Below are 25,636 nucleotides of genomic sequence, written 5' to 3' on the forward strand. Positions count from 1 at the left end.
GCCCGCCCCCGCGCCCCCCCCCCCCCCCCCCCCCCCCCCCCCCCCCCCCCCCCCCCCCCCCCCCCCCCCCCCCCCCCCCCCCGCAGCGATTGCAGTAACCTCTCCCAGCGTCAACGGCAGGGGTTCTGCAAGTTGCTGTCAGTTATTGTCGAGGTCGCGCGCGACTGCTTGGAGATATTCAACTTTTTTCATGGACCCCTGTTCTTCGTTTGACTAGACCTGCGCCTCAAAGGATAAGCCTTAAATGTGGCTAAGACAGTGCCTACATGTAGGGTGGAAAGGTGGGGCTCACACTCAAAGGGCAGTCGTCATCTGCCTGGGTCTTTCTGGGGGAGCCCAAACTCGAATCTTATCACTTCCGTTCAAGTTTCAAGTTTCAACTTTCGACTTCCAACTACGATTCGTGAAAGTTTGATCATGTCATCCGTTCCTCGATTCGTGCCTACATCCACTTCGAATGAATCTTCTACTCGTCGATAAGTGTCAATTCACACTTCGTCCTATGAGCTAGAATGCTATTCTATCGCAGAAAAGCCATTCGTACCTGTACCTACCTGGGATCATAATCGTCAAGAGTATTTATTTTCATTTTCTAATTTTCCAAGAATGGGGCTCTTTCGCTGCTCAGACGATGCATGTATGGCGCCGAGCCTCGTCGCGCCCTCGGCGACGTCAATGACATTATCACTAGCACCTTTCGTAATAACCTTCGTGGCCGTTTCTATTCTGGTCTCTCAAAAGATATTTCCCTATCTAGCCCGTGTCCAAAATTCTCGAGACGGAGAAGACCACTTCCTCCCTTCTGATGCGCCTATATCACTCCAGCAAGCGCATGCTGAGCATGGCGCTAAATCCCTACGAAGACGGATAGCGGAAGCCGCTTTTTCTACCACGGTCGGATTAGCCGTCGTATTAGGCGAATTGATCTTGTGCGAGATCTCTGAATTAATCAACCCTTACGCCCGAGCGCTAGCTCTGCGAGTCACCGTTCCCACCCTCTTGTTTCTCCTCGTTGTACTTATACCCTTCCTTGAACTCCAGTCTCTTGTAGCCGGTTCGGGATGGTCGTTCCAACGCAACTCTAAAGGCAAAATCCCCCGGGCTGCTTGGATTCTCCAGTTTGTCATGTTCAGCGTCTGGTTATGCGCCTTCTGGTCCCTAGGGAACCTCGTACCGGTAGGAAGTGAAGCAGTGCGTCCTAGCGCTAAGATGGAGAAGGCCCGGGTCGAACCCGCGATTTCTGGCAGCTTAGCACGTGCCTGTCTTGAGCGCATTGGTGTCATTGGTATCTCATTGATGGCTTTATTATCTGGGTTCGCCTCGGTCTCTTCGCCGTGGCACACGTTTGGTAATCGTACAAGGCGCCCCGTAACGGATGCCGATGTTGCCCGTAAACAAGCGGGCCTCGATGCAACCAATGAAATGCTTATAACTAAACGACACCGTTTACAGACCCTTCTACGTAAGGTAGCCGAGACCCCATCGACCGAGAAGCGTGGGTTTGTAACTAAGGTTATCGGTTCTATCCGCGGTGGTGGTGACGCAGCCGAAATCCGTACGCTGCGTCTCGAGATCGCGGGCTTGGAGGCCATGGAATCAAACCTATCCTCTTCCCTTAATACGCTCCGCTCTCGACAAGCCAACTCGGCTCGGGCTGCAACTTTTTCTGGAAAACTACTCTCGATACCTACGTACGTATTCAGCGTATACTGCGTTTATCGTATCATAGCGACTACCCTGACTACTTTGCGGCGTCTGTATTATCCCACTGCCTCGTTTTCCTCTTCGGATCCCATTAATCGGTTCTTGGGTCTCCTAGCGAAGCATTGGGACCCTAAGCTTGATCAGATTGCCTGGGCTAGACAGATATCGTTCTTATTATCCGGTGTTATTCTCGCCGCGAGCGCCAACAGTGCACTGCAGACATTCCGTCTATTCGCGAAATGGACTCCTGGACTCCTATACCAGGCGCAGGCTAATCTTGCACTGTTAATTGGGCAGATCAGTGCTATTTACGTGATTTCTGCCGCTCTACTCTTACGAAGTAACCTCCCTAAAGAGGTAGGCAGTGCAGTCGGCGACGCCCTTGAAAGCGCCTTGGAGCCAGGTTTCGTAGATAGATGGTTTGAAGGCTGGTTCCTTCTTGCCAGCGTAGCAACAGCTGGAGGGATCTGGCTAGGTGGGAAGATTGGCGAATGGAGTGAGGAATGGGATGATATTGGGATGGAAGAGATGGGACAGAAACAATCATAATGATTATCACACACCATTATTAATTCATATCATTTTTCAGTACCTACCAAGTACAGGCGGCCGAACATTTTATTGCACCAGGGAAATGATAACGGTTTTCAACAATACCATACGCTTAAAGTTTGATCTACTCGAGCCCTCACTTCACTAAGAAAGAACGACATAATCCAATAATAGAAATATACGCTATCGTTCTTGATACTACCTACATTACCTGGACCCCTTCTCACTTCAATATCCCTCCATCCTAGCTAAAGCCTGGCCTTGTTCAGCCTAAACAATACTCCTTCGGTATAGAGGAATAGACGAAGGCAAACTTTAGCACTAAGCCGCAGGAGCGTCTACAACTGTGTCATCTGACGAAACATCAATTACATCGGATTCCATTCGGGCTCCATACTGGATTAGCAGCTGTTCTATCTGCCTCCTCGACTTGTTATTTACACTCTCCTGCGCGTCGTTACCTGGATCTGACCCTGCTGGCGCCCTATGACATATCTTAAGAGGATGCCAGCTGGCCCATGGCTCAGGCTCCTTTTGTCCATATGGATGCTTTCCATTAGGGTCTCCGACTGAATTGGCATCGCGGGCCTCAATAAGGATACTCTGTACCCTGCTTTCTTCGAGATGCCACACTGCAGCCTGAAGAGGTGTATATAAATAGCCAGGGGGGTTAGGATCTGCGCCTGCTTCGAGGAGCATCTTCAGAAGTTGGCCGGTAGCTGACCCATCGCCTTCGGCGTCATCGACTCCCCAGGGATTCGCAAGAGCCGTAAATATTATGTTGGGTTCATGCGTGAAATTCGCACCGGCATTAATGAAGAGCTCTAAGAACTCGGGACGTTTCCACGCTACGCACAGCTGGAGGAGCGTGACTCCCTTTCCCTTTTCAAATACGCGCGGAATATCCATAGGCAGATTTTCTAGTGCGTTGATGGCGAATTTAGTTGTCCAGACGGCATGCTTTGCTTCGGGTGTCAAGGTTTGGAAACTAGGCTCCTTGAGATACTTCTGCGTAAATTCCGGCCAGTTGAGTAAGATAAGGCTTGCCAAAATACCTGTTTCCTGTCGGAGCTGCCTATTCATCCCTGGTACCATCTCATCGAGAGCACTCAGCCTCGCCCACCGCGGAAACTGTCTACGGAGGTTCATGTTTGTAAGAACTTTGAGATGTGGTCTTCCAGGGATTAAGCATGGTACCACTGAATCCCATATACTTTGGTTTCTGAGGATCATACCCTGGCGGGCTCCTCGCATAGCCGATTCGCTCGTTTCTAGACAGTGTTCCTCATAGCGAGTAGGATATCTCGAGTTAGCAGGACGATTTCTTCCCCATTGCAACAAGCCATTGAACACGACCTGCATCTCCAGCTCGCGGATACTGCTCTCCGACACAGCAAATTCACCCGCCGGTCTCGGTTCTCCTGCATTTTTGGCTTTCGCAAAGAGAAACTCCTTGACGGTAAAATGAGCGACGGCAACCCTCTGGAGGGGAGCATTATCATCTTCACGTCGAAACCACCATTGAGGTCTTCTCCTCAAATTGGTTACCCTGATTAGACAGCCGAGGATCTCCTTCAATGTACCAAGATTATATAAATGTAATGCGCCGTGCCGAACATTGTGAAGGGATGCCTGCACCAACACGTCGGCGCTCCTGGCTTGGAAGGTGCTACTACATATCAGAGCCAGAGCCGTGCGGGCGAACTCTCGCTGCTCTGACTCTATGCTTTGGAGTATTCTGTCATAAGTGTCAAATAGCGTTTCCGGCAAATCATCCAGTGCTTTTAGCACCTTGTCTGCGTCCATGTAGATGCGTTCGAGAATGTCGATCTGGCATGCGACCCAGCGGAACCTAGGAAAAGGTTAACTACCTCTATCTCGATATACTTGGGGGATCGCGGCTATTAACAACTAACATTCCTCTGGCGTTTCTCGCCAGCTTTGTCTCTATCTTTGTCCTGAACTCTGGTAGCCACATTTTGAACTTGGCATTTCGTTCGAATTGTTTCTCGACGTACTTCTGTATCGCTCGCATAACATCGCTATTTGACATAGTGATAGACGTGTAAGGAGTAAAAGCATCGGCCAAGCTATCTAAATTTTGCGCCTTGTCCGCGGGTAGGGGATTCATGGCGGCCGTAGCCTGGCCCATCGCGCCTACAATATCGTCCTCTTCACGACTTGTCATCAGTATTGAGACATTCTCATAGATCATCTCCGTGCCTATTCTAATTAGCACGTCAAGAAGCCTCCGCCGCGGCTTCTTGCTTTCGTCCACGGCATCGACCACCAGGTACACCCGACGATCCTCACTCTTAAACTTCGTAGAAATCGCGGCGAAGCAGTTCATGAGGGCATCGATGTCGAAGACCTGTGAATTGCTAAGCTTCTCCAATTCCTTGGGGATAAAACGATCGATCTGTCGGCTCAAGTCCCCTACAATCCAGCGCAGGAAATGTAACGTCTCATCCTGGTTCCGTTCGTTGTGACAGTAATAGTAGGAATACCCCGTCGCCCGACAGTGCACGGCGATATTGTCAATGAGGAACGAGGCTAAAACCGTCTTTCCGGCGCCGGGGATACCGTAGATCCATATGAAACGACGGTATCCGCCGGGCTCGTACGAGCCCCCGTTCAGCCACTGCTTCCAGCCGCGAGAACTTGTTATCCATTCGCACGTCTCGTCCTCCTGCTTGTCGTGCTGTTCGCGATGGAATTCATACATGTCAAGCTTTGGGGACAGCCAAGCTAAGATTGACCTCCTGTCCTGATCTATTTATTGCCAATTTAGTAACAGGGCGTGTAAATATTTAGGCTATGGATTCACCTTACCGTTCAGGTTAGCCTCAATATCTTTTATAGAAGTGGCAATGGAGGTAAGATTCATGCTATATGAGAACAAGTCAGCGGCAATGCTATAAAAAATCTAGTACAGGTTTTTCTTACGCGTTGTCTGTGTGCACCGCCAGGCTGAGCTGGGTTTTATGTCTCTCAAGCCGCTTTAACAAGTCCTCTGCTTTGCTCTTCTGGAACAGCGGCCATCTGAACCGCGCGGCGAGACCCATCACCGAGTGCCTACGAGACGAGCCCACCGGTGTTCTGGGGACGTTTTGGTTCACGTTGGTGTGTCGCTCATACTGTGTGAGATAGTATTCAGAGGTGATCTGATGAGTCTGCGGTATATGCTGCTGCTGGCCCGCATTCGAGCTGTCATTAGGCTGTCGTGACGGTGCGGCTGCTGGTCTTCCGCGTCCGAATTTACAAAAAGGACCTCGCAAATTACGTGTCTTTTGAGGGGGTCGTTCCTCATCAGACTCCGACTCCGGTTCCGGTGCTACCAACAACAGGAGTTCGTCCAATAGGTTTCTGCACTGGTCGAGAGAGTCTGACAGCCCTGCCTTAGCGGTAGATAGCGGATTATAACCCAGAGTTAGGTGAAGAGTCTCTAGGATAGCTTTCAAGGTGTTGACTTCCAAAGTGATATTCCCGATCAATACAGGGGCATCCTTCACCTGCATCCCGTACTCTACGAGGCACTTGGCGACCTTACTGGTTTGTTTGATGACATCGGAAATAGTCAATAAGGGATCGGCCATGTTGCCGGCTGATGTTCTACCTAAGAATTGGGGTAGAGGATAATTGTGAACGGTTGCAATGCAGGAGCAAAGCAATAATGTGACCTAATGGGCGAGGAGCCAAAGATATAAAGTATTAAGATGAGATGGAGCCGCGAGCACCCTACTAAGCACTGCTGGGGAAACAAATGGCTGGGAAACGAAAGGAACTTCAAACCAACTGCCTCATCAGTTTCTATCAAACAGGGGATTATGCATCCCAACACATTTACTAAACCACAACCAGCACTTTGCACTTCCCAGTGTCCATAGAACGGCAGTTCATCTGCGGGCAGCAAAGAATCATCTCATCATGACAAGCCTCCACACAATATTCAGTTGTTATGGGATACCTATATCGATTGCTCTTATGGCAAGAACGCGCTGGTTCAACTTTCACTACACATATACTGACTACTTGATCAAGCATACTTTGGTTAGGTATGAGCCAGTTCATGTTTACACCAATCAAATACCCATAGAGAAGATCGGATAGGCAAAAGAGTCCAGATGACCTTAAATAACAGCAGGATCAAACCGTTGACGCATATTTTACATGAATCATTTCTCCCAAAGCCTGCAAACTTGTATCAATACCCTCAAACAATCAATTAATGTTGAATATTTATTTCATATAATATGACATAGACCACAATAATTACTATCCACCTACCTAACCTAACTACTTCCTTTGAAGTTTCTTTAACTAGCAGTACTGTTCTTGAGACGGTTATCTCCTGTCTATGAACGTATATGTGAAGCAGTTTCAATAAAGATATATCTTAAAATTCGACCCTGTTTCTTACTACCTACGTATGCTTTCCAGTCAATGCTTTTACCTCATAAATCAGTACCTACCTACCTACCTTACGTATCTGCCGCAGGAAAGGGGGGCGAAGCGTTCTCTGCCGCGAGGCTAGGTACCTGATATTCGTATCGCTATGCCTGAAGGTTAAACAAGGTCATGACTAGGTAGTTACCTACCTGTTAGCCTAGTTATAGATACTTAAACTATACATTCGGTTCAAAGCGTGTTCGTTGAACTACTGTAGTTGCCGACTCTCTATCTACCTACCTTACATTGGAGGGGGTTAAGAGGAATGAATGCTTCTAGGTGTAGTCTTACAAACACAAATAAGAACGGGCTTTGGTTTGGTGTGTGCAAGCCGCAAAAGAGGCCATGTCTTATAATAAATAAAATGTCTAATAACCATATTCTAGGTAGGCAGTTTAGAGTACTTGCCTTCACATTGGAAACAGACAACTCTTAATAGAACCTGACCAAGACTAGCCACATTTTACGGGAGCACATCATGTAGCATACAAGTCTTAAGCACCTACCTAACCTAGGTAGGTAATTTTCCTTTCCTTCGTAGGTATTGTATTATATATATCTTTACATCCACACACGCAATGGAATTTTCATGAGCTAACCGGTATATCGAGACCAGACAAAGAAACCAAAAGAAAATACCCACTGAATCCCAATACCTACACGCTCAAACCGTCCCCCCTCCCCCTTTTCCCCCCTTCTCTCGTGGTAATAGTCATCATACCCCCCCTTTTGGCCCGGCCATCGGCGCACACGAATAAAACGAAAAACCTAGCAATAGGAATAGCAATATTGCTTGCTGCTCGCCCTTAACCTACACCGTCTCCGTCTCTCAGACTCATCAGTCTCACCTGGGTAACCCCCGCCTGCCTGTTCAAGCAACGCAAACCAGCCTCTTCGCTCTACCTACTTCCTCTAACTCGCACACACACACATATATATATCTATAATAGATATAGAAAAGAGAGAGAGAGACAACCGTCTTTATTCTGCCGTCTTCCTCCACAGATCCCGCATCTGCACCACCCCCGGCACGCAAGCGAGCGCGCCGACCGCCGTCTCGCCGAGCAGCCCGGCCTCGGAGCTCCAGTGGAGCGTGAGCGGGGCCCAGGCGAGGTTGCGGAGCAGCGCCTTGCGCCAGGTCGCCGACCACTCGGCCTCCTCGGCCTGGACCTCGGCGGCCGTCTTGGCGCCGCCGGCGAACTTCTCCGCGCGCGTGCGCCGCCCCCGCTTCCCGCTCTCGTACGCGAGCCGCCCGAGCTCCGCCGCCACGAACGCCGCCCAGAACCGCGCGCTCCAGAGCGACGCGCGCCGCTGCGCCGTCCTCGACCACCCCAGCACGCCCTTGGACGAGAGGTACGCGCCGTTCTCGAGCGCTTGGAAGACGACGCACGTGGACAGCTGGAACCAGGAGATGGCGGTCTCGAGCCGGTCGGGCTTCTTCTCTTCCTCCGGGCTCTTCTTCTCCTCCGCCCCCTGCTTCCTCGCCGCTAGCAGCAGCCTCCTGAGCCAGAAGTACATGTTCAGCAGGCCCCACAGGCGGAGGAAGGTCCTGGCGTCGGCGATGGTGGCGCTCAGGGCGCGCAGGCGCTTGGCGAGGGAGAGGGCGAGGGCGGCGCCGCGGCCGGGGAGGGCCTTGGCGGTGAAGACGAGGGTGGCGGAGGGGGGCAGGCTGGCGGCGAGGGCGAGGAGCTGCTGGGCGGAGCGCTGGACGGCGGGGCGGGCCGAGTGCTCGAGGAGGGAGGCGGCGAGGCGGGCGGCGTAGCACACGAACAGCAGCGTCGTGTCGATGCCCGAGGGGGTCTGCAGGCACCGCTGCAGGTGCGCCAGGAAGGCGTCCGCGTTCGAGGGCGCCGCCTTGATCACGTCTTTGATGGGGAACGGCCGAGGAGCAGGAGGAGGTGGCTTGGACACGGGGACCGGAGGCCCGGACGGTACGGGGTCACCCGAGGGCAGGTCCGTGGTCGCGGGTGCGTTGACTTCTGCGGCGCTCATCGTTGGTTTCGTTTCGTTTCGTTGTTGCTGTTCTCTTTCTTTCTTTCTTTCTTTCTTTCTCTCTAAAGTGATGGTAGTGGTGATAGTGGTAGTGTCTTGTGTAAAAATTCCGTATAGACGGGAATTCCTATCCTAATCGACCATACGACGAACCTCTATTACTGATAAAAGATGGTAAACAGCAGTTGAAGCTTGGAAATTAAAAGCACAACGACTTCAAAGACCATCAACCAAAGTATTTAAAATGAATGTTACCGTTAGGCAAGGTAAGCAACGAACGCAACAACAAATAAAGACAAGAAAGACAAAGACAAAAGCGACTAACTAGTTTGATTGACCAGTCAGTTATTGTCAAAGTTATATATAATTTCTAGAAATTGATGTTAGTGCGTTATTTGTATGATTATATGAGAATGTGCTACGAGACGTCGGCGCTGGTGAATTATTTATTTAGTATTTAAGGCACCTTCGACCTTTTTCTTTTCCCTCTACCTCGGCACTCCGGTTCGGGGTGATTTCTACGTAATGGCTCCAATGCTAACGCGAGCCTAACCAACGCTAACCAAATACTCAAGCCAATCGAGGTTTAGCCAGATTAGCAGAAATCCACCTCCCTCATTTTTACCGATATCATTGTGTAACCTAATGCACTTTATAGTGGAGGTATAGGCACATAACTCAGGCACAAAACATATCTACCCAACACACATAACCTAGGTATGCAGCTACTATGTACATACTACATGTACTACCTATGTGAAGCATTATACACGAGATATGCTGATATGAAATCACATGTCATTCTTGTGGCATTTCTCATTTCTTAGGTAGACTTTTAATCCTAAATTTCTACTTCTTACAAGTCAACTCTTTCAAAAGCTCTAGCCCGAAGCCACAATGCTCCGTGGTATTATCATCCCCTAGCACCCTGTATGTAGTTGGTATCAATTGTTGCACCCCATCCCCCCTTAACCGTTTTAAACATTACAAATATTTTTACATGCTCAGGTTTACATCTTCTGGCATTAGCTTGGGCCGTGTCGCTACCATAACATTAACAGAGCAGCACATATCGCAACTACCAACGCTTCCTTGCCGTATCCTGCCGATAAGGCTGAACCCAGTCCCTGCTCTGGAGGTAAAGGATCAAATGGTGTGCCGCCAAAAAAGGGTGTCGGTACACTGTCATCAGACGACGTTGATTGTGACGATTCACTTGGCGTGGTAGGTTGCGCCGTATTTTGTGCTGACGTAGTATCGGTAATCGACTCAGTAGCTGTGGTTGTAGCTAATGTCGTTGAAGTTTCTTGAGTCGTTGAGGGTTGCGTTGTCGTCGATTGATCGCTAGTACTTGTAGTACTTGTACTGGTACTGGTCTTTTCACTTGACGTCGTGGATGTTATCTTTTCAGTCGTACGGGTAGTGTCCGTCGGAAAACTTGTCGGTGCCGTAACTATTGTTGAAAATCCCCCCTTAGTTGATGAGGGATGTACAGTCGTGGTGACGGTAGTTGTCGGATCGAGACCGGGGCAGAGGGTATCGACCAAATCACCCGACAACGCGATCCCCAGCAACGATCTGTGGCTGATATTAAGATCCCCACAGGCTTCCTGTATAAGATCCTCCTCCTGTTGGAGGCCCTTTACACAAGGCGCCGAACATTGTTTTCCACTGGTGAAATCCTTAACATTGCAGCCCTCTATTTCCGTCTGATAGGCACGAATGCAGCTTTTCGATATGCTATTCGATATAATGAGCTGGAACTGTGACAGGTTGACAGCCGATGAGGTCGAGACCATAGCTAGCAACGTTGTGAGATGCAAGGCCCGTCGTGATCGTTGCCGGCGATGCGCCATCTTTGCAGAGAAGCCCTTTCGCGATACTCCGGTGTCTTCGCAGCACAACCAAAGAAAATTGAAAGAAAGCGGTTATCTTCCGAGCATATAGCTTGATAGCCTACAGACTGGCCTGACGTCTTAACTGATCAGCGTGAGCTTGGCAGTCGGATCTAGCTAGATCGAACAAAGCAACACGCCGAAACGCGAGTTGTGTCAGGAAGGCCACAAATGACGGCAGACCCTTAAGTACGGCGCGAGATGCAGATTTGTGACAGGGTCGGGCAATCAGACCCAAGCTGAATAGGCCTGAATAGGCGAGTAGAATGATGAGAGCAGCCACTTCAACACCAATAATATGCGTGAGAGATAACAAACGGAAATTTGATGGCGGCTCTAACGACGAAATATTAAGCCACCAATGCAGTCAATGCGAAACAAGCAACTCGAAAATGGTATGTTGTATCTTGAAGGAAACGAAGCACAGCTCCTCTATAGTTTTTTGGTGTTTTTTTTTTTTAGCACATCGCTCTCGTGACAATGATATTAAGTCATAGCCATGGTTGAAGCCAAAGCGAAAACCATACTATGAGATAGTCACAAGTAACGGCGGGCAAGGTTACTACCAAAAGTAGTTGAGAAAAAAAAAGAACGATGGACGAAGAAAAGAAAATACTTTTAATGAGAAACAGAGTTCAATTTCCTGGTTGCTACCTTGTTGCTTCCTGATCGCTGCCTATTCCAGATTCAGCTTGCCATTTGGATCATTTTGGGATGATTATGGGCCAATTCCATCCCGGCCACGCAAGAATTCCTTACTCGTTCCCATGCTCCCACGCGAGCTAAACCCCTGGGGTAATCCGTATAATCCGTATCGAGCTAACGAGCCCGACATAATTTGACCAATCCGATCTACTGATCGGTTTGTACCCCTTATACCCCTCGCAGCCGTTGCCTCATAAGGTGTGTTCCGTCTGTCATAGGCTCTTGCTGATTGTCCGAGGTTCGTTCCCTGAGGATGGGCGAGCGCAACCCAAAAATACTAAGGGCCTTACAGCCTATAGGAAGATACGGCCAAAATTGGCCAATGAGAGATGGGGAATGATGTCAAAGGAGAGGAAACGAAACAGGTGCGTGTTTGAGGTGCCGACTAGCTGTTCCCTTGTCTCATATTTGATTGGCGGAAACAGCCTTTCACTCTTACTAAGAGGTTATATGGTGGTACTTAGCCAATAGGAAATGGGGTAAAAGATACTTGGGTACTTTGTTTTCAAATGTCAAATGTCAAATTAGGTACCTCCTTGAGTTCTTTCATCATAACTCTATTACCTAGCATACATAGTAGCTATTGGGATTTAACAATAGTAAGGTTATAAAAGAGAGGGTTTAACAGGCAAGAGCTATGATATAGCATTGGAATCAGTGTTAATAAGAGGTACCTAACCCAACCTAACCTAGCCCTAACGTTAGGTAGTAAAGTTGCATATAATTAACACAATTCCCGCGAATTGGAACTGGCCGTATTCCTTGCTTTCTACGCTATCGTCGCATTAGACAGGTACCTATTAAACTTGAGTCACTGGCCGATGCAGCTTAGATCCAATCACAATTTCAAAAAATTATCACGACCACCAGTCTTTTCATTCGAGCCATTAAATACTAATATAATGACATGACAGGAAGTTTACTTATTAAGAGCAACTATCTCAATTATATTAATGTAATCCGTCGTCTCTTGAATAGCATCTCAGACAATGCTACCGCACAGTTGATTATAATCGGTCATCTATTCCTACGAAATCTTTGTCCTTAATTTCCTTACTGACAATCTCCAATAAGCCGCCATCTCTTTCAATATGACACCAGAGAGCCGCGAGGAGGTCACATCCAAAGTCCTTGAGAGTCTAAAAGGAACACCTTACGAGGCTTCGTCACTAGATATACTCTCAGGGGGAACAGCTAACTTCATATACCGTGCAACATTGGCACACCCACTTGCAGACGGTACGAAAGATGTTGCCGTTAAGCACTCTGAAGACTATATTGCCTCTTCCCCTGACTTCAAATTAACCCTTTCCCGTTGCGTATGTCAAATCTACTGAGCAAAACTCTAGCTTTCCAGATCCTTGCCACTCAACATTGACTTTTTATAGCGTATCGAAGAAGAATGTCTCAAGGCACTATCAGCCTTCTCTGTCGTCGGGAAGGCAGACGAAGACAAGTCATACAATTTTATCGTCAGAACGCCCAAGTTCTATCATTTTGACGAGGGAAATAATACCCAAATTCAGGAACTTCTAGGGGACGGCATCGATTTGAAAATGCATACCTTGGAGATTCTGGATGGATCTGACCCAGAGGAGATGGAAAATCGAAGTCTTCAGCTTGGAAAGGCATTGGGAAGATGGCTCAAAGGATTTCATTCCTGGGCTGCCCAACAACATGAGCTGCGAGTGACAGTTGCTGCAAACAAGGAACTGCAGGGATTGAAGCACATGATCAACTTCTCGTGGCTTCTGGACCGAGCCAAACAATTTACAAGCGTCCTTGGGGGTGCTGAAGATGTCTTCAAAGAGGTTGGGAAGATGGCTGCTGCGGAGCTAGAGGATGACAGCCAGCTCCAGGTCATCCATGGAGACTTTTGGACGGGAAAGTAAGTAGTAGTATCTGTCTATTCATTCCCAAGAATTTTTATACTGACAGAAGTACTTAGTATTCTTCTCCCCAAAGCCCCCATCCAAAAGGGAGTAGACGTACCAATATTTGTAATCGACTGGGAGATGTCACAAATAGGCAAACCTAGCCTCGACGTGGGTCAGATGATCGCAGAACTGTATGAGCTAAAAATATACAAGGGTAAGGCTGCCGGTCTATTTATGACCCAGGGGTTTATAGAGGGCTACGGGCCGGTAAGCGAAGACTTCGCGTTCCGTACGGCGATTCAAGTCGGCGCTCATCTGATTTCGTTTGGAATGTCCGTCCAGGGTTGGGGATCAGTGGAGCAGGTAGAAGAATGCGGACGCTTTGGAAGAGATATCATAACTCATGCGTGGGAAAAGGATCGCCGGTGGTTCGAAGAGAGTGACCTCGCCTGTCTGTTTAGTACGACAGAATGAACAGGTACGTACTACATTTTCTAACGAGTAGAGCGAAACTAAGAAGGCATATATTCAAATCCTGACAAATATAAGATTAATTTCCCCCAAGATTATGCGCTACGTCTGAAGCAGCGACTTTGCGGTTATCAGGGGCAAAAGCATAGCATGTAGAAACACGGACCCACGTGACTCGCGCAAAAGAATTCTTAATGAGTCAAAATTCAAACTAAAAGCTTCCAACTTGAAATACATAATTGTCAACGCATAAGAAGACCATCTTAAGACTGAAAAGTAATCCTTCTATAATCGGAGATCTGTCTTTTGGCCTTGTCCCCACCTGAATGAGAAATTTCTATTGGAGATCTACGACCTTGTTTCCCCGATGACGACAACGGCGACAGCCCCGGCCGAGACAGCGGGGTCCTCTCGGCCCTGCAATCGGTGCAAGGACCAGGAGGGCACGATCGACTTGAGAGGGGCCGAGATTGTGTGCAAGTAGGTTGAAAGTACCTATACCTAAGGTAATACAATAAATACTAACGCCTATCCCAGGACTTGTTTTGCATACTACGTCTCCAGCAAAGCCATCAAGCGTCTCGAGGCCCTGCAGCGCGAAACCAGCGCTCCCCGCGCCAAGGGCCCCAGGCGTCCGCAGCGATACCTTGTCGGCCTGTCGTGCGGGCCGTCGTCCACCGCGCTGCTGCACGTGCTTACGGAAAACGTGCGGCAGCAGCGCGCCAGGGGCCAGAAGACGTCTAGGTTCGAGTATGTTGCCGTGCACGTCGTCGACGACACCGTTGCGCCTTATACCACCGGGAAAGACGGGGGTGTAGATAAAGATCCGTATATCGCGGCCTTCCGCGCCCGCTTCCCGGATGCGAACTTACAGACCGTGCCCCTGAGCTCCGCGCTCGAATTACCTTCTATCGACTGGACTACTCTGCCCAACCCCTACCCCAATCCTTCTCATGACTCTACCACCACCACCACCCTTTCCCCTTCCCACCGCCTCTCCCAAATCCTCCACTCCCTCCCTTCCACCACCTCCCGTGCCGACGTCCGACGCCTCCTAACGCGACACGTGCTCCTCGCCGCCGCCGCGCTCCGCAGCTGCGACGCGCTCCTCCTCGGGCACAGCACGACGTCCCTCGCGGAGCTCACCCTGTCCGAGACCGCCAAGGGCCGGGGTTTCGCGGTGCCCTGGCTCGTGAACGACGGCGCCGCGCCGCTTCCCTCGGGTCTTCTTGACCCTACTGCTGCCGCTGCTGTTGCGGGGGGATTATTTCCCAGCGACGAGAACGGCACTACCACCACCACCACTCCTACTACCCACAAATCCTTACCCGTCTACAGCCCGCTCCGCGAGCTCTTCCGCAAGGAACTCGTCACGTACCTCGTGCAAGTATTACCAGCCGGGCTCGCGAGCACCCTCCTACCGCCCGTCGAGGCGGCGAAGCTAGATAACGGTAGTAGTAGTGGTGGTACCGCGGCGGTAGTCTCGCACCGGGACCTGAGCATCGACGACGTGCTGGGGCGGTACTTCGCCGAGGTGGAAGCCAGCTATCCATCCGTGGTAGCGAACGTGGTGCGCACGACGGGGAAGCTGGTACGGGTGCCTGAGGGGGATGATGATGACCGTGCGGGGAGGAATACGGCTGCTGCTACGAGCAACGGCGTTGGACGAGAACAACACACTCGTTGCGTCCTGTGCGGCGCAGGTCTGGACGAGCTCGGCGATCAGCGGTGGAGGGGGGAAATAGGCGACGATGTTGATGACGGGGATAGCGAGGCGGCCGAGACTAGGCGGAAGTTGTGCTACGGGTGCCAGCGGACTATACGCGGGTAGCGAATAGCTACAACCTAACCTAACCTAACCTGGTACCTACACGTAACCTAGCCAGCACCAATTTACCTCCTTCGGCACATTTACATGTATCTCAGCGACTTACTTCTAGGTACTTACTTACTTTATGTACTTACTCACTGGGCTTGACTTCCATCATCTTAGACAATTCGAAACAATGCAAAAAAAAAAAAAAGCAGGTGATCTTTAACCTTTAAGAATAAATATTATCCCTATCCTCCCTTTTCTTTTTCTTCTTCTTTTCTTTTCCTTTCTCTTCCTTCTCTACCATTTCTCTCCTAGATACATACCTCCTATGTTACCAAGAAAGAACCAAACTGGGCAGTAGTAAATCTATCCGAATCTACCGCGCCGTCCCATATCTAACCATAACCCGCCGAGACAAGGAAAAATTAGAAAAAAAAAAAAGCCTCCATCCCCTTCCCCCGTAGATATAGGCTGGGTGTATATAAATACCTAATATATATACCTGACCTAACCTGACCTAACCTGCCCCCGAGCTCTCTATAATAAACTTCGGTGGCACTTGAATACCGCAAGTGCGTGCGTGTGTGTGTGTATCATATACCGGATATCTCTCTCTTCCCCTCCATCCCCCATCTCGATACCAGGTAGGTAATATCTCCCCTCCAGACATCCACGTACGAAACTCCCTAGCTAAGCGCCAGGTCGGTCAGCCTGTTTGCTTAACTTTTTTCCTCCTTATAAATTTTCCCTCCCTGATGCCCCCCCCTCTTTATACATAAGCTCCCCCCGCCCCCTCTTCCCCCCTATTTACGTCTTTTATAGCGGCGTGGCGGGTAGGATCTTGAGCTCGAGTTTGCGCATGAGCTTGTTCGTCTGCTCGGCCAGGGACAGGGTCAATATGGTGTGGGGCAGGATGCGCGCCAGGTGCGGCAGGAAGCCCTTGTATATGGCGAGGAAGCCCTCAGTGCGGATCGTCTTGCCGAGGCAGTCGAACACGCCCTTGTACAGGTTGCCGTTCTGGTTGTATAGTCGCGACATGATCGTGTCTAGTTTTTTTTGTGTAAATCATCTCGTGTTAGCTAGCATCTGTCTCGTGTGATCTGATCTGGTCGGATCGTCTTATAATAAAAATGACATAGGGTGAGTGGGTGAGTGGGTGAGATGAGCAAAACTTACCAGGCGGGTGCATGAAGCAGCAGACGACGAACCCGGACACGGTGCTGCTGGCCAGGTGCAGCGGGGCGCCCTCCTCCATGCCCAGGTGTCTGACGAGCCGCCTCTTCGCGAAGAAGTAAGTGGGCAGCTGGACGGAGCTGCCGAAGCCGGTTCGGATCATGGCGGCGCCGACGCCGCGGTAGAGGCCGCGAAAACCCTCGGCGCGGTAGATCTGGCTGAGGCCGTCGATAGCATTCCGATAATTGTGCTGGGTGCCGACGGGCAGGAAGGGCGAGTAGCTCTGGAGGCGGGTCTTGACGAGGAAGAAGGGGCTTCCGGCGGCGGCGCCGATGATGCCGGAGCTCGCGCCGCACAACATGTTGACGGCGAGGTTCTGGGCGGCGCCGTCGCGCAGCAGCACCGACGCCAGCGCGTTCCGCATCGGTTCGTAGAAACCGAGCCGGCATCCGTTCAGCAGCACCTGGTAGACGTACGCGCACCCGATGCCGCGGTATATCCCGCGCAGCCCTTCGTTCCGCACGATGACACCCACGCCGTGGAACGGCCCGCGGTAGTGGTGCGGCTGGTGGCCCTTGGTCTGGAGCTCTCCCTGAAGCTGCATTCTGTTTTTTTTTTCCTCTCCCGTCAGTCAACTGTGTCCTTTTTTTCTATAACGTACCTATACACATTGCGGTATTTCTCGCCGGCATAACATCTTGTGCTACGTAGCGTAGACAAACCGCCCCCTTCAGAAAACCCTTTGTGTGTGGACGAGGGGGGAGGGACAATGGTAATGCGTACCGGATTTTGACAGTCTCGAAGGGATGTGTAGCCGTGACGGCGCCGCAGGCGGCAATACCGCCTGCTATGAATGCCCTATGAGTTCGGATTAGCTCGCGAAGCTCTCTGTATATTGTCGTCGAGCTCTGTACCCAGCAGTAGTCGCCATAGCGTTTGTTTTAAGCAAGTCCACTCAACAACGACCACCACCGCGCAATTTCTCTTTTTAAGGTTCTGCCTCCACTCTCACACACACTCTCTGTGTTCTCGATAAGTAAAGAAAACCTTGTCGACGACTAGGTCACACCGCATAAGTCGAGAGCAACTAAATTAAGGCGTGACAGGAAATATCTGTATTTGTATCTTGTATCTGATATTCGGCGTCAATTCGCTCTCGCGCTCTCTTTTTTTTTCGGCGTTAGCGGGAGAGTCGACACAAGGGAGTCCACCGAAGTGGTCTTCAGCTGCAGGGGGGGTAAAGAGTAGAAGAGGAGGAGGAAGAAGAAGATTACACACACAAGAAAAAAGGAAAAAGAAAGAAAGAGATATAGATCATAAATCCATTTTTAGTCGGTGAGGCTTATTGTTCTTCTACTCTATGAGTCCGGACTAACAATGAATCCATTGATGACAAGAATAAACAACCTTAGGTAGATACCTAATATACTTCGTACACCTATCGAAAATAATATGTAGAGGAAAAGTACCCTGTGAGAATTGGACCCTCCCAAATTTCACGCCTGTCTCCGAGCTCGCAAATCCTAAAGTTGCAGCTAAATCCCCTAAGCTTTCATTAGCGGGTAGCGGATAGCGGATGCGGCAAGGATCGAAAGCCCAGGTGCCTGTGGACGTATACATGCTAGGTATGGTACCTATACGTACCTAAAGTATATAGTACCTACCTCGTGTAGTACATTATGTACCTCTTATCGGTATAGTTACCTCCTTTATGTAAGGTTGGGGTATGTATGTAAGATGCAACGCTTGTACCCTTCTCCACTCTGTACTTTCTTTTGGTCTTTGGTGTTTAAGTGGTCTTTGATTAGATTAATAAGCTTATATAGGGCTGTCTCGAACGGAAAGAAGACCTTAGGTCAGTAACATGCATACCTAATATACATACATACATTACATGTGATATATAGGTTAGTATATATATCTCTACGTGGTAGGTATATCAAGTACCTACCTAGGTAGGTAACACCCATAGAACTTCACTATTACAGCTATCTTCACGTTACATTTCTCCAACCGCTCGATTAGACAGCTTGATTCTGCACGAACCCGGCTGTACCAAACGCAAGTATCATATGAAACTAGATACACCTTATCGATCTCAACCGTAAAAGTAAAATAAGGCACACAGACAGAAAAAAAAAACATTAATTCATCGCTTTGTGACTTTGACTTTGTAACCGACTCATAACATTACTATGCGGTCACAAGATATACCTGGACTCCCATTAACCGTGGTTGATATCCCCCTTCCCTCAATTCCAGCCCTGAATGCATTCTATACTTTACAGCAACTCCCGTGGACAAATGCTTCGTGAAAAATTCCCGTATTCCCCCGAAAGAAAACGATGGCAAATGACAAATGAGGCTAAACGCGCCGGAATTGTAGTGCCTGTGATGCGGTGCCTGTGAATAGCCACCTGCTTTTCTTTTTTATCCCGACTCCTGGGAAGGTATATACTCCTTCACCTCATATCTCGCACGAGATCTCTTCAAGCTGCTTGCCATTGTTGTCCATAATCCTTTTAGAGAGATTGGTAATAGACTCGGTCTGGTCAGCTACCACCAGGCTCTGAACCCGAGCTTGATCTTTCCTTCGATAGGGAGTAAATAGATATATGATAAAAAAATATAGTTCCCCTGAATTCGAACGAATCGATATCGTCTAGATCTCACTCTTGCGTTATCCCTTTCCATACTTGGAATGGTTGACAAGGATCCAACATAGGTAAAAGCCGTATCGTCGTAGCCACTTCGACATGCTGAAATCAGATAGGTCGTATGCTGTTGAAGGTTGTAACCTATTCGTCGGGCTTCAATTTTCAACTACACATACCGCAATGTAGCATTGATGTACGGGGTCCTTCTCCCCATCTTCTCCCTGCACCTAAAGGGCTGATGTCTTCACTTTAGGCGAAAGATAAAGTGAAGCTCTACAAAAGTCGACGGCTTTTCTATAATCTGTCCGCTTGGGTTTGTGCTGCAGCATCTAGGCTGGTCATACCATTTCGCCGGGTGCTTTCTTGGCTTACTCGTGCTGGATTGCCATCAAACACCCACGGGCCGGCGTCGTTGCGCGGAGTGATTGGGCCCTCGTTACCAGTCCCTAGGGGGTTGCTGTTAGGTGATGGTGTCCGATTGGTTGTGGACCTATCGCCATTACTCACGCATGGTGTCGCATTCGGTATTGGAACCGGCTCTGTTACGGCATGCCTCGACAATGCAGGCTGCGCTGCGACTGCATCGACGTGCATTGTCATATCACCCACCTCGCCCTCGCCCTCGCCAGACGGCCGCGACGCGTTGTCGTTGACGTTCGTCTGCGAAGGTACCAGTGGCACAATTTCATCGTTCGGCTGAGAAGCTGGAGGTGTAGACTTGTCTTCCTGAGTATCATCTATACCCGAATCTAGCTGTTGCCATTCGTCGGATGGCTCGTCCACCTCGGCATCCAAGTCAGCCGTAGCGCGACAATTCGGGCATATAAAGATTGGCCATGACGGCCCATTTAGCATTTCCCGAATGCATTTGTAATGCCAGGTATGGGAACAAGGCGCCACAAAGAGAGATTGGCAAGGCTATTAGAAAAAGACGCATGTGAGCATTTATCAAACGTGATAAAGGTTCAGATGGTACTTCAGATGGTACTCGGAAATGTAGTACATACCGCTATTGCGTTTAAGCAGATAGAGCAGTCCTGTGCATGGGCTGATGAAGCTGACGTTGACGTCAAATCCCTTAAACGCTTATGTGTTGCCATGCTATTGACACGTTAGCCGTCTATCGCCGCGTGGGGATAACAAAGGGCATAACGTGCGAATTCAGCGCAGAATTCGCCGCAGCAAATTACGAGAAATAGATACGGGTATGCAACGTACTTGAAGGTGTTGGGCTTTGATTGCCAGCCTCGATTTAATTCTATGCGCATCTTCACGCATCGGTAAATCATCTCCTCTCCGCCCTTGAAGTCTATCCCTAACTGAACTATGTCGCCATCATTAATGGGGAACGGTTTGGATTCGGTACCGGGGGCGCTTAGACGGATATGATTGAGAAACGTCCCAGAGGAACTTTTGACGTCTTTGATGTACCATTTCCCCTTCTCGAACCAGAATTCGCAATGACGGCGACTTACGACCTTGCTCTTAAAGCCTACGGGCGCAGCAGACGGCGTGTTGATAGGCACGAGGGCGTGATTCTCCCGTTCTGAATATCGACCAACCTTTATGGTTTCCTTGCCTGTTGGCAATGTACGCGAAATCGGGGTGAAGGAAAGGGATGGTCTGTTTGATCGCGAGTCGTAGAACGCCGAGAAGCGGATAGTCGGTAACACGTCGTGAGAGGCGTCGCCTGTGGTTGCTGAGCGTGTCCGCGTCATGTTTGGGTTCGATGATTGTTCCTGGTTTTCAGCTAGAGGGTTCGATTCTGATCTTGAGTTCAACAAAGCCTCGGAAGCAGCCTCGGAATATCTACTGGCGCGGCGGCGGTGGATCCTACTGGAATCGTCGTTTTGATTTGCTGTGTTCAGCGGGTCGGAGTCGACCTCATGAGGTGCAGCGGACGTAGTAGTGGGGGAAGTAGGTCGGATTAAAGGTGCAGATGTGGATGGATCTTGGGGAGCAGTCCTATTATGATGGACGAGGCTGGACGTGTCTCGCGACAGGAGATGAAGGTGTATTAAACCCCGTAGCCTACTGCCTCTACCAGGAGACGAAGGAGATGTCGGTGGAGCGGTTGTGGAAGGTGTGAGAGCCGGGAAAAAGCCCGGCGATGGAGGCGTAGGCTGTGTGAACATTTATTACGGTTATACGTGGGTGTCGAGCAAAAGGTAATCTAGGGAGGTGTGTGTGGTGCGGAAGAGCGTCCACACGTCGTGTGTATGATTGACGAATAATAGATCGTCTTTTTTAACAAGTATAATAACGAATAATAATGGAAATAAGAACACCGACTTGGAAGTGGAGAGGGTTTAGAAAAATAAAATAAAATAATAGGGTCGGGCTTTTTTTCTTTTTCTTTTTTTTTTCTCTCTTTTCTTTTTTTGGTACGAGAAAAAAAAGGAGCACGGCACAAGTGAGTGGCTATTGATATCTAAAAGGGTCCTTTCAATTGCAGTGGGTGGGGGGACAACCTTTGGTTTTGGGGGATTTGCAATTCTGCAATGTCTTATGTTCGCAAGAACGCGATGCGGAGTCGGCTGATCGGTTGGCTTGAACCTTTTAATCCATGCAAATAAAATCTAGGCAAGCCTGACGGGGGAACTAAAGTAAGCCAAGTATAGTTGGTTGCGTGAGGTAGGAGTGGGAGTAGGAGGTATTGTTAATCATCTACCTAAGTAGTTATCCGAGTAGATAAACCTTGTAAGAATCATTCCAAAAAGAAAAAATGAAAAAAAGAGAGAGAGAAGGAGAAAAAGGGAAAAGGAATTGATAATAATAATAATAATAATAAAAGAATTAAATATGGGGAGGGGGGAAAGTAAAAAAAGATATTAGGTATAGGTATAGGTATAACAGATAAGGTACAATACATGTGTTGGAAGACCTGGAAACAATGGGAAACAGCTCGACTTCGACGTCAGTTTAATTTACCTGTTCTCTGAATGGAGGAAACTGGCAAAGTCTTGAAGGAACTGACGACATGCTCTCTATTAATCGTACAGGTAACTACCTTTTATTAAAGTTAGGTACTACGCTGCGTACATATGCAGTTCATAGTCCATAAGTCATACGAAGTACATGTATGTAGTGCCCAGGTTGTATGTGCAGAAAGCTGACGGGTAAAATTTAGAAACAGGCCATACCTAAATGGGGATATAGGTATGTTATAAGGTAGGCTTCTCCGAATTCAGCTAAAAGGTTTATGCTAGCTAAACCACGCATATGTACATGTAAACATGTAAATACTACCTAGGTACATAGTATTAGGTATTCGTATAGAAAGGATCTGCTTTGCTTTCATACGTCATAGGTGCTTCGCCTAGCCATTTTACGGTCAAATAAGGACGTAATACTCGATGCGTAAAACTATATTTAATGTAAGTACCAAGGTAATATCTCATCCATCATTAATTATGCGAAAAAAAAATAAAAAATACACCATCCACCACCGTTAGCACAGAGATCAAAAAAAAGAATTGCGACCCGCAGAACGGTTTATCTATAGTGGGTGGGGTTTCACCAGCAGAACCGTGAACGGCGTCAATTACATAGTGCACTAGAAAACTCGCTGGAAGGCTAACCATGTCCCAAAACCGGTCTCCGCTTGGCAAATGGAGATCTGGAATAAGCCACTTTAGTTAGTACAGTACATACTTATACGAATTCGATTACGAAAATGCTTAGAAAGCCTTATATCATATCATGCATGTATCAAGTGCGGTGGTATCATCATTATCGATTAGCTGTATAGGTCCGATGAAGCACTACTTCCATGTGCTCGTCCCCATGTGCCGTTCTCACTCAATACAACATCATCGAATCAGCCGCGACCTTCATTCGAAGTCCACAAGCCGTACGAGTAGATAAAAACGCAACGATTGTCCTTGAGCAAAGCTATCAATGCCTCCCTAACGCCGTTACCGCCAGACCTTATCCTTGAACCACTCAACGATGAGAACTTGAAAAGTCTACACCGAGACAATTAGACACTTATAAGAGTATCGCCCTTATTTTCCAGTTTTCTGTTTCTTCGTCTTGGGCTTCTCTTCTTCCTCTTCCTCATCTGCCATGTCCTCATCCTCGTCGTCGTTGTCTCCACCATCGACATCGCTCTCTGCACTTCCGGAACCAGAGGATTCGTGAGCCGAGTCGTACTCTTCGGCGACATCGCTTTCGCTTTCAGCTTGGAAGTCCTCATCCACACTTTCCTCGTCTTCGTCAGCGGAACCACGGTCCGCCCGAGGACCGACCACTTCCTCTTCAGACTCATCCATCGCTTCCTCGCGAAGAGCCGCGGCAAGTAAATTGGCATCCTCGTCAATCTCATTCTTCACTCGCAGGCCCTTGAGTTTAAAGAACCCTTCGAGTGCCTTCAGATCTTCTCTATTAATATTACTGAACTGATGTGGCGCTCCGCCGCTCTTCATGTGAACCGCAATATCGAAGGTCGATAATGCGGAGACCGCGCCGCTAACACGGGAGAAGACGATAGAGGACGTTTGGTCGTATGACACATAAGTAGCGGGTTTCGGTACGAACATAAATGCTTTCTCGAGGCAGTACAGGAATCCTTCCGCCGCCTTGATTGAGCACTTGATACCGAACTGGTTCCTGTGTGTCATGAAATCCTTGGCCGGAGAGGTGATCTTCTTATTGGCGAGGCCCTTGAAGATGTAGGTGATAACTTGGTGTAGCGGCTGCTCGTAGTGGGGTTGTAGGCGATCCTTGTACTGCTCATTCAGCTGCTCCTCAGTGAGGTTAAGATCAATAGTAACCTCCTCATCCTTCTTGGCCTGCATGACTATGAACGGGTACCTCGTCTGTCCTTGGCGGAGAGGTGGATCTAAACCGATACACAGCATAAAGTGTAGGTCGTCAGGCTTCGGAAGCACCATGAACTTCTTGATAGCCTCATACTGGATCTTATAGTCGTACGTCTTGCCGCGGAGGCGAAATGACGCTTCATACATGTCGATATCGAACCGTCCGCTATGTAGTAGTTAGTGAGCAAAAGCATTCTTAACCAAATAGGGATCAAGTAGACGAACCGTGGCGTAAGGTGTAGAACTTCCAAGAAAGTGGCGATGGCATCACCTGCGGTCTCACCGATCTCAGCCTTGTCCATAAGCGTCTCGTAGAACAGGGTAGCAGCATTCTTCTCCTCTTCGGCACCACTTCCTGCTTCCTCTCCCTCCGTCTCTTTACGGGTCGTCGTGCCGGGGATATAGAAGCGCATCTCTACGAGCTGGTCTTTGCCTGCGCCAGACTTCTTGCCACGACCTCGCGCACCGCCCAGGTGCCCATTTGTGCCTGTGTCATCCTCGTTCGATGCAGCGAATTCGACGGATACCTCGTTACGGCCAGCAAGGTTGGTGTTTGAGATTTCGGAGTAGGGGATTTCGAAGGAAGGCTTGTTCTGAACGTTGAAGACAAGCTCGGCCTTGCTAAATTCAGTCTTGCCCCAATTCCAGCCTCGCAACGCATGTTCCTTGGGGTCCAAGTTTATGCTGTACCAATTCTTAAATATTTTGCTCAGACGCTCTAGATCCTGTAATATTGTTCAGCGATCGCGAAACCCATCGCAGCGGAAATTAGTCGGTATGGCTTACCTCTTGTTGGAAGCCATCAAGATGAACAAGCTCGGAGGACCTCTTAAGAATCTTGACTTCGTAGCCTTTGGCGGCACGGCTCCATTGCGCACTGGCGATATCACTGCGGTCGAGGGTGAAGGTGTTGCCGCCTGCGGAAGGCTTCCAACCGAGACCATTTTCTGCGAATCGGCACTTTCCAGACTCTTTGGATAAGTCCAGGAAGATATTATCAAAGTTCTCGCTGTTAGATTCATCAATTAGTAAATGGATATGATGGCAGCTTCCACGGTGTGTACTTACAACGCTGCCATTTTGATGATTGCGGGTGTTGAGTTGGTAAGCTATTGGCAAAGTCGAGAAGGTAGAGTGATGGGGATAGCTATCGGATTGGAAACCGCCTGGGGGGAAAAAGTTCAAAATTGGAACGGGCGCGTCGAACGCGCTAGGTACCTAATACTTGCTAAAGAGGTCAGAGGCTGGAGGCTGGAGCTAATGTCCTAGGACTTTTTTTTTTTTTTTTCTTGGCTGGAAGTGGAAACACGTGATTTCAGCTGTTTTGCATTGCGAGACCAGCCTGGCAGCCTGGCCAGTCTCATTCCGGGGTGCGGTAAAGAGGTACCTTAAGTAGGTACCTAGGTGAAGACCCCACCTACCCACTTTCCCTATCCGTTTACGTATTCTCGTTCGTGCTCAGGAGGCTCGTCGCTGCCCATTCAATTTACTTACTACTAACGGTTAGAACGGTTAGCCTACT

At 49.1% G+C, this 25,636-nt stretch overlaps 9 protein-coding genes across 9 annotated transcripts; 3 read left to right on the forward strand and 6 right to left on the reverse strand.

The window, feature by feature from the left end:
- Nucleotides 1–639: 639 nt before the first annotated feature.
- On the forward strand, nucleotides 640–2,253 carry F4812DRAFT_462319 (Abscisic acid G-protein coupled receptor-domain-containing protein; the record flags this gene model as incomplete). Its single annotated transcript, XM_047938020.1, has 1 exon — nucleotides 640–2,253. One exon carries the CDS (start codon nucleotides 640–642, stop codon nucleotides 2,251–2,253), a length of 1,614 nt encoding a protein of 537 aa, XP_047787314.1.
- Nucleotides 2,254–2,577: 324 nt separating this feature from the next.
- F4812DRAFT_462320 (uncharacterized protein) lies at nucleotides 2,578–5,852 on the reverse strand (the record flags this gene model as incomplete). Its single annotated transcript, XM_047938021.1, has 4 exons — nucleotides 2,578–4,108; nucleotides 4,173–5,028; nucleotides 5,089–5,144; nucleotides 5,203–5,852. 4 exons carry the CDS (start codon nucleotides 5,850–5,852, stop codon nucleotides 2,578–2,580), a joined length of 3,093 nt encoding a protein of 1,030 aa, XP_047787315.1.
- A 1,834-nt stretch (nucleotides 5,853–7,686) lies between these two features.
- Nucleotides 7,687–8,697, reverse strand: F4812DRAFT_462321 (uncharacterized protein; the record flags this gene model as incomplete). The annotated part of the gene is made up of 1 exon (XM_047938022.1): nucleotides 7,687–8,697. The coding sequence occupies one exon, from the start codon at nucleotides 8,695–8,697 to the stop codon at nucleotides 7,687–7,689; it is 1,011 nt and encodes a 336-aa protein (XP_047787316.1).
- Nucleotides 8,698–9,740: 1,043 nt separating this feature from the next.
- Nucleotides 9,741–10,553, reverse strand: F4812DRAFT_462322 (uncharacterized protein; the record flags this gene model as incomplete). Its single annotated transcript, XM_047938023.1, has 1 exon — nucleotides 9,741–10,553. The coding sequence occupies one exon, from the start codon at nucleotides 10,551–10,553 to the stop codon at nucleotides 9,741–9,743; it is 813 nt and encodes a 270-aa protein (XP_047787317.1).
- A 1,505-nt stretch (nucleotides 10,554–12,058) lies between these two features.
- Nucleotides 12,059–13,830, forward strand: F4812DRAFT_147663 (kinase-like domain-containing protein). The gene is made up of 3 exons (XM_047929683.1): nucleotides 12,059–12,616; nucleotides 12,686–13,185; nucleotides 13,246–13,830. Exons 1-3 carry the CDS (start codon nucleotides 12,389–12,391, stop codon nucleotides 13,646–13,648), a joined length of 1,131 nt encoding a protein of 376 aa, XP_047787318.1. The 5' UTR covers nucleotides 12,059–12,388; the 3' UTR covers nucleotides 13,649–13,830.
- Nucleotides 13,720–16,225, forward strand: F4812DRAFT_147695 (uncharacterized protein). Its single transcript, XM_047929684.1, has 2 exons — nucleotides 13,720–14,125; nucleotides 14,183–16,225. The coding sequence occupies exons 1-2, from the start codon at nucleotides 14,013–14,015 to the stop codon at nucleotides 15,474–15,476; spliced, it is 1,407 nt and encodes a 468-aa protein (XP_047787319.1). The 5' UTR covers nucleotides 13,720–14,012; the 3' UTR covers nucleotides 15,477–16,225.
- A 15-nt stretch (nucleotides 16,226–16,240) lies between these two features.
- F4812DRAFT_441254 (mitochondrial carrier) lies at nucleotides 16,241–18,289 on the reverse strand. The gene is made up of 5 exons (XM_047935226.1): nucleotides 17,913–18,289; nucleotides 17,549–17,799; nucleotides 17,418–17,492; nucleotides 16,638–17,239; nucleotides 16,241–16,507 (listed from the first exon to the last, which is right to left on the reverse strand). Exons 2-5 carry the CDS (start codon nucleotides 17,563–17,565, stop codon nucleotides 16,278–16,280), a joined length of 924 nt encoding a protein of 307 aa, XP_047787320.1. The 5' UTR covers nucleotides 17,566–17,799; nucleotides 17,913–18,289; the 3' UTR covers nucleotides 16,241–16,277.
- An 867-nt stretch (nucleotides 18,290–19,156) lies between these two features.
- F4812DRAFT_147715 (uncharacterized protein) lies at nucleotides 19,157–21,671 on the reverse strand. The gene is made up of 4 exons (XM_047929685.1): nucleotides 20,510–21,671; nucleotides 20,299–20,392; nucleotides 19,468–20,209; nucleotides 19,157–19,415 (listed from the first exon to the last, which is right to left on the reverse strand). The coding sequence occupies exons 1-3, from the start codon at nucleotides 21,424–21,426 to the stop codon at nucleotides 19,586–19,588; spliced, it is 1,635 nt and encodes a 544-aa protein (XP_047787321.1). The 5' UTR covers nucleotides 21,427–21,671; the 3' UTR covers nucleotides 19,157–19,415; nucleotides 19,468–19,585.
- A 1,627-nt stretch (nucleotides 21,672–23,298) lies between these two features.
- F4812DRAFT_462327 (uncharacterized protein) lies at nucleotides 23,299–25,193 on the reverse strand (the record flags this gene model as incomplete). The annotated part of the gene is made up of 4 exons (XM_047938024.1): nucleotides 23,299–24,280; nucleotides 24,340–24,839; nucleotides 24,901–25,123; nucleotides 25,183–25,193. 4 exons carry the CDS (start codon nucleotides 25,191–25,193, stop codon nucleotides 23,299–23,301), a joined length of 1,716 nt encoding a protein of 571 aa, XP_047787322.1.
- Between the last annotated feature and the right edge of the window lie 443 nt (nucleotides 25,194–25,636).

This window comes from Daldinia caldariorum, assembly GCF_022478825.1.
Source record: "Daldinia caldariorum strain CBS 122874 unplaced genomic scaffold F4812scaffold_17, whole genome shotgun sequence".
Classification (NCBI taxonomy): Eukaryota; Fungi; Ascomycota; class Sordariomycetes; order Xylariales; family Hypoxylaceae; genus Daldinia; species Daldinia caldariorum.

Excerpts from the sequence above, each read along its gene's own strand:
- F4812DRAFT_147663 (XM_047929683.1), top strand. The coding sequence starts at position 12,389 with ATGACACCAGAGAGCCGCGAGGAGGTCACATCCAAAGTCCTTGAGAGT. Across the intron at positions 12,617-12,685 it reads AATTAACCCTTTCCCGTTGC|CGTATCGAAGAAGAATGTCT; the intron begins GTATGTCAAATC and ends GACTTTTTATAG. Across the intron at positions 13,186-13,245 it reads GGAGACTTTTGGACGGGAAA|TATTCTTCTCCCCAAAGCCC; the intron begins GTAAGTAGTAGT and ends AGAAGTACTTAG.
- F4812DRAFT_147695 (XM_047929684.1), top strand. The coding sequence starts at position 14,013 with ATGACGACAACGGCGACAGCCCCGGCCGAGACAGCGGGGTCCTCTCGG. Across the intron at positions 14,126-14,182 it reads GGGGCCGAGATTGTGTGCAA|GACTTGTTTTGCATACTACG; the intron begins GTAGGTTGAAAG and ends CGCCTATCCCAG.
- F4812DRAFT_441254 (XM_047935226.1), bottom strand. Across the intron at positions 17,240-17,417 it reads TTCGAGACTGTCAAAATCCG|AATGCAGCTTCAGGGAGAGC; the intron begins GTACGCATTACC and ends AAAAAAAAACAG. Across the intron at positions 16,508-16,637 it reads CTGCTTCATGCACCCGCCTG|ACACGATCATGTCGCGACTA; the intron begins GTAAGTTTTGCT and ends AAAAAAAACTAG.
- F4812DRAFT_147715 (XM_047929685.1), bottom strand. The coding sequence starts at position 21,426 with ATGTTCACACAGCCTACGCCTCCATCGCCGGGCTTTTTCCCGGCTCTC. Across the intron at positions 20,393-20,509 it reads TCAAAGCCCAACACCTTCAA|CATGGCAACACATAAGCGTT; the intron begins GTACGTTGCATA and ends ACGTGTCAATAG. Across the intron at positions 20,210-20,298 it reads TCTGCTTAAACGCAATAGCG|CCTTGCCAATCTCTCTTTGT; the intron begins GTATGTACTACA and ends TTTTTCTAATAG.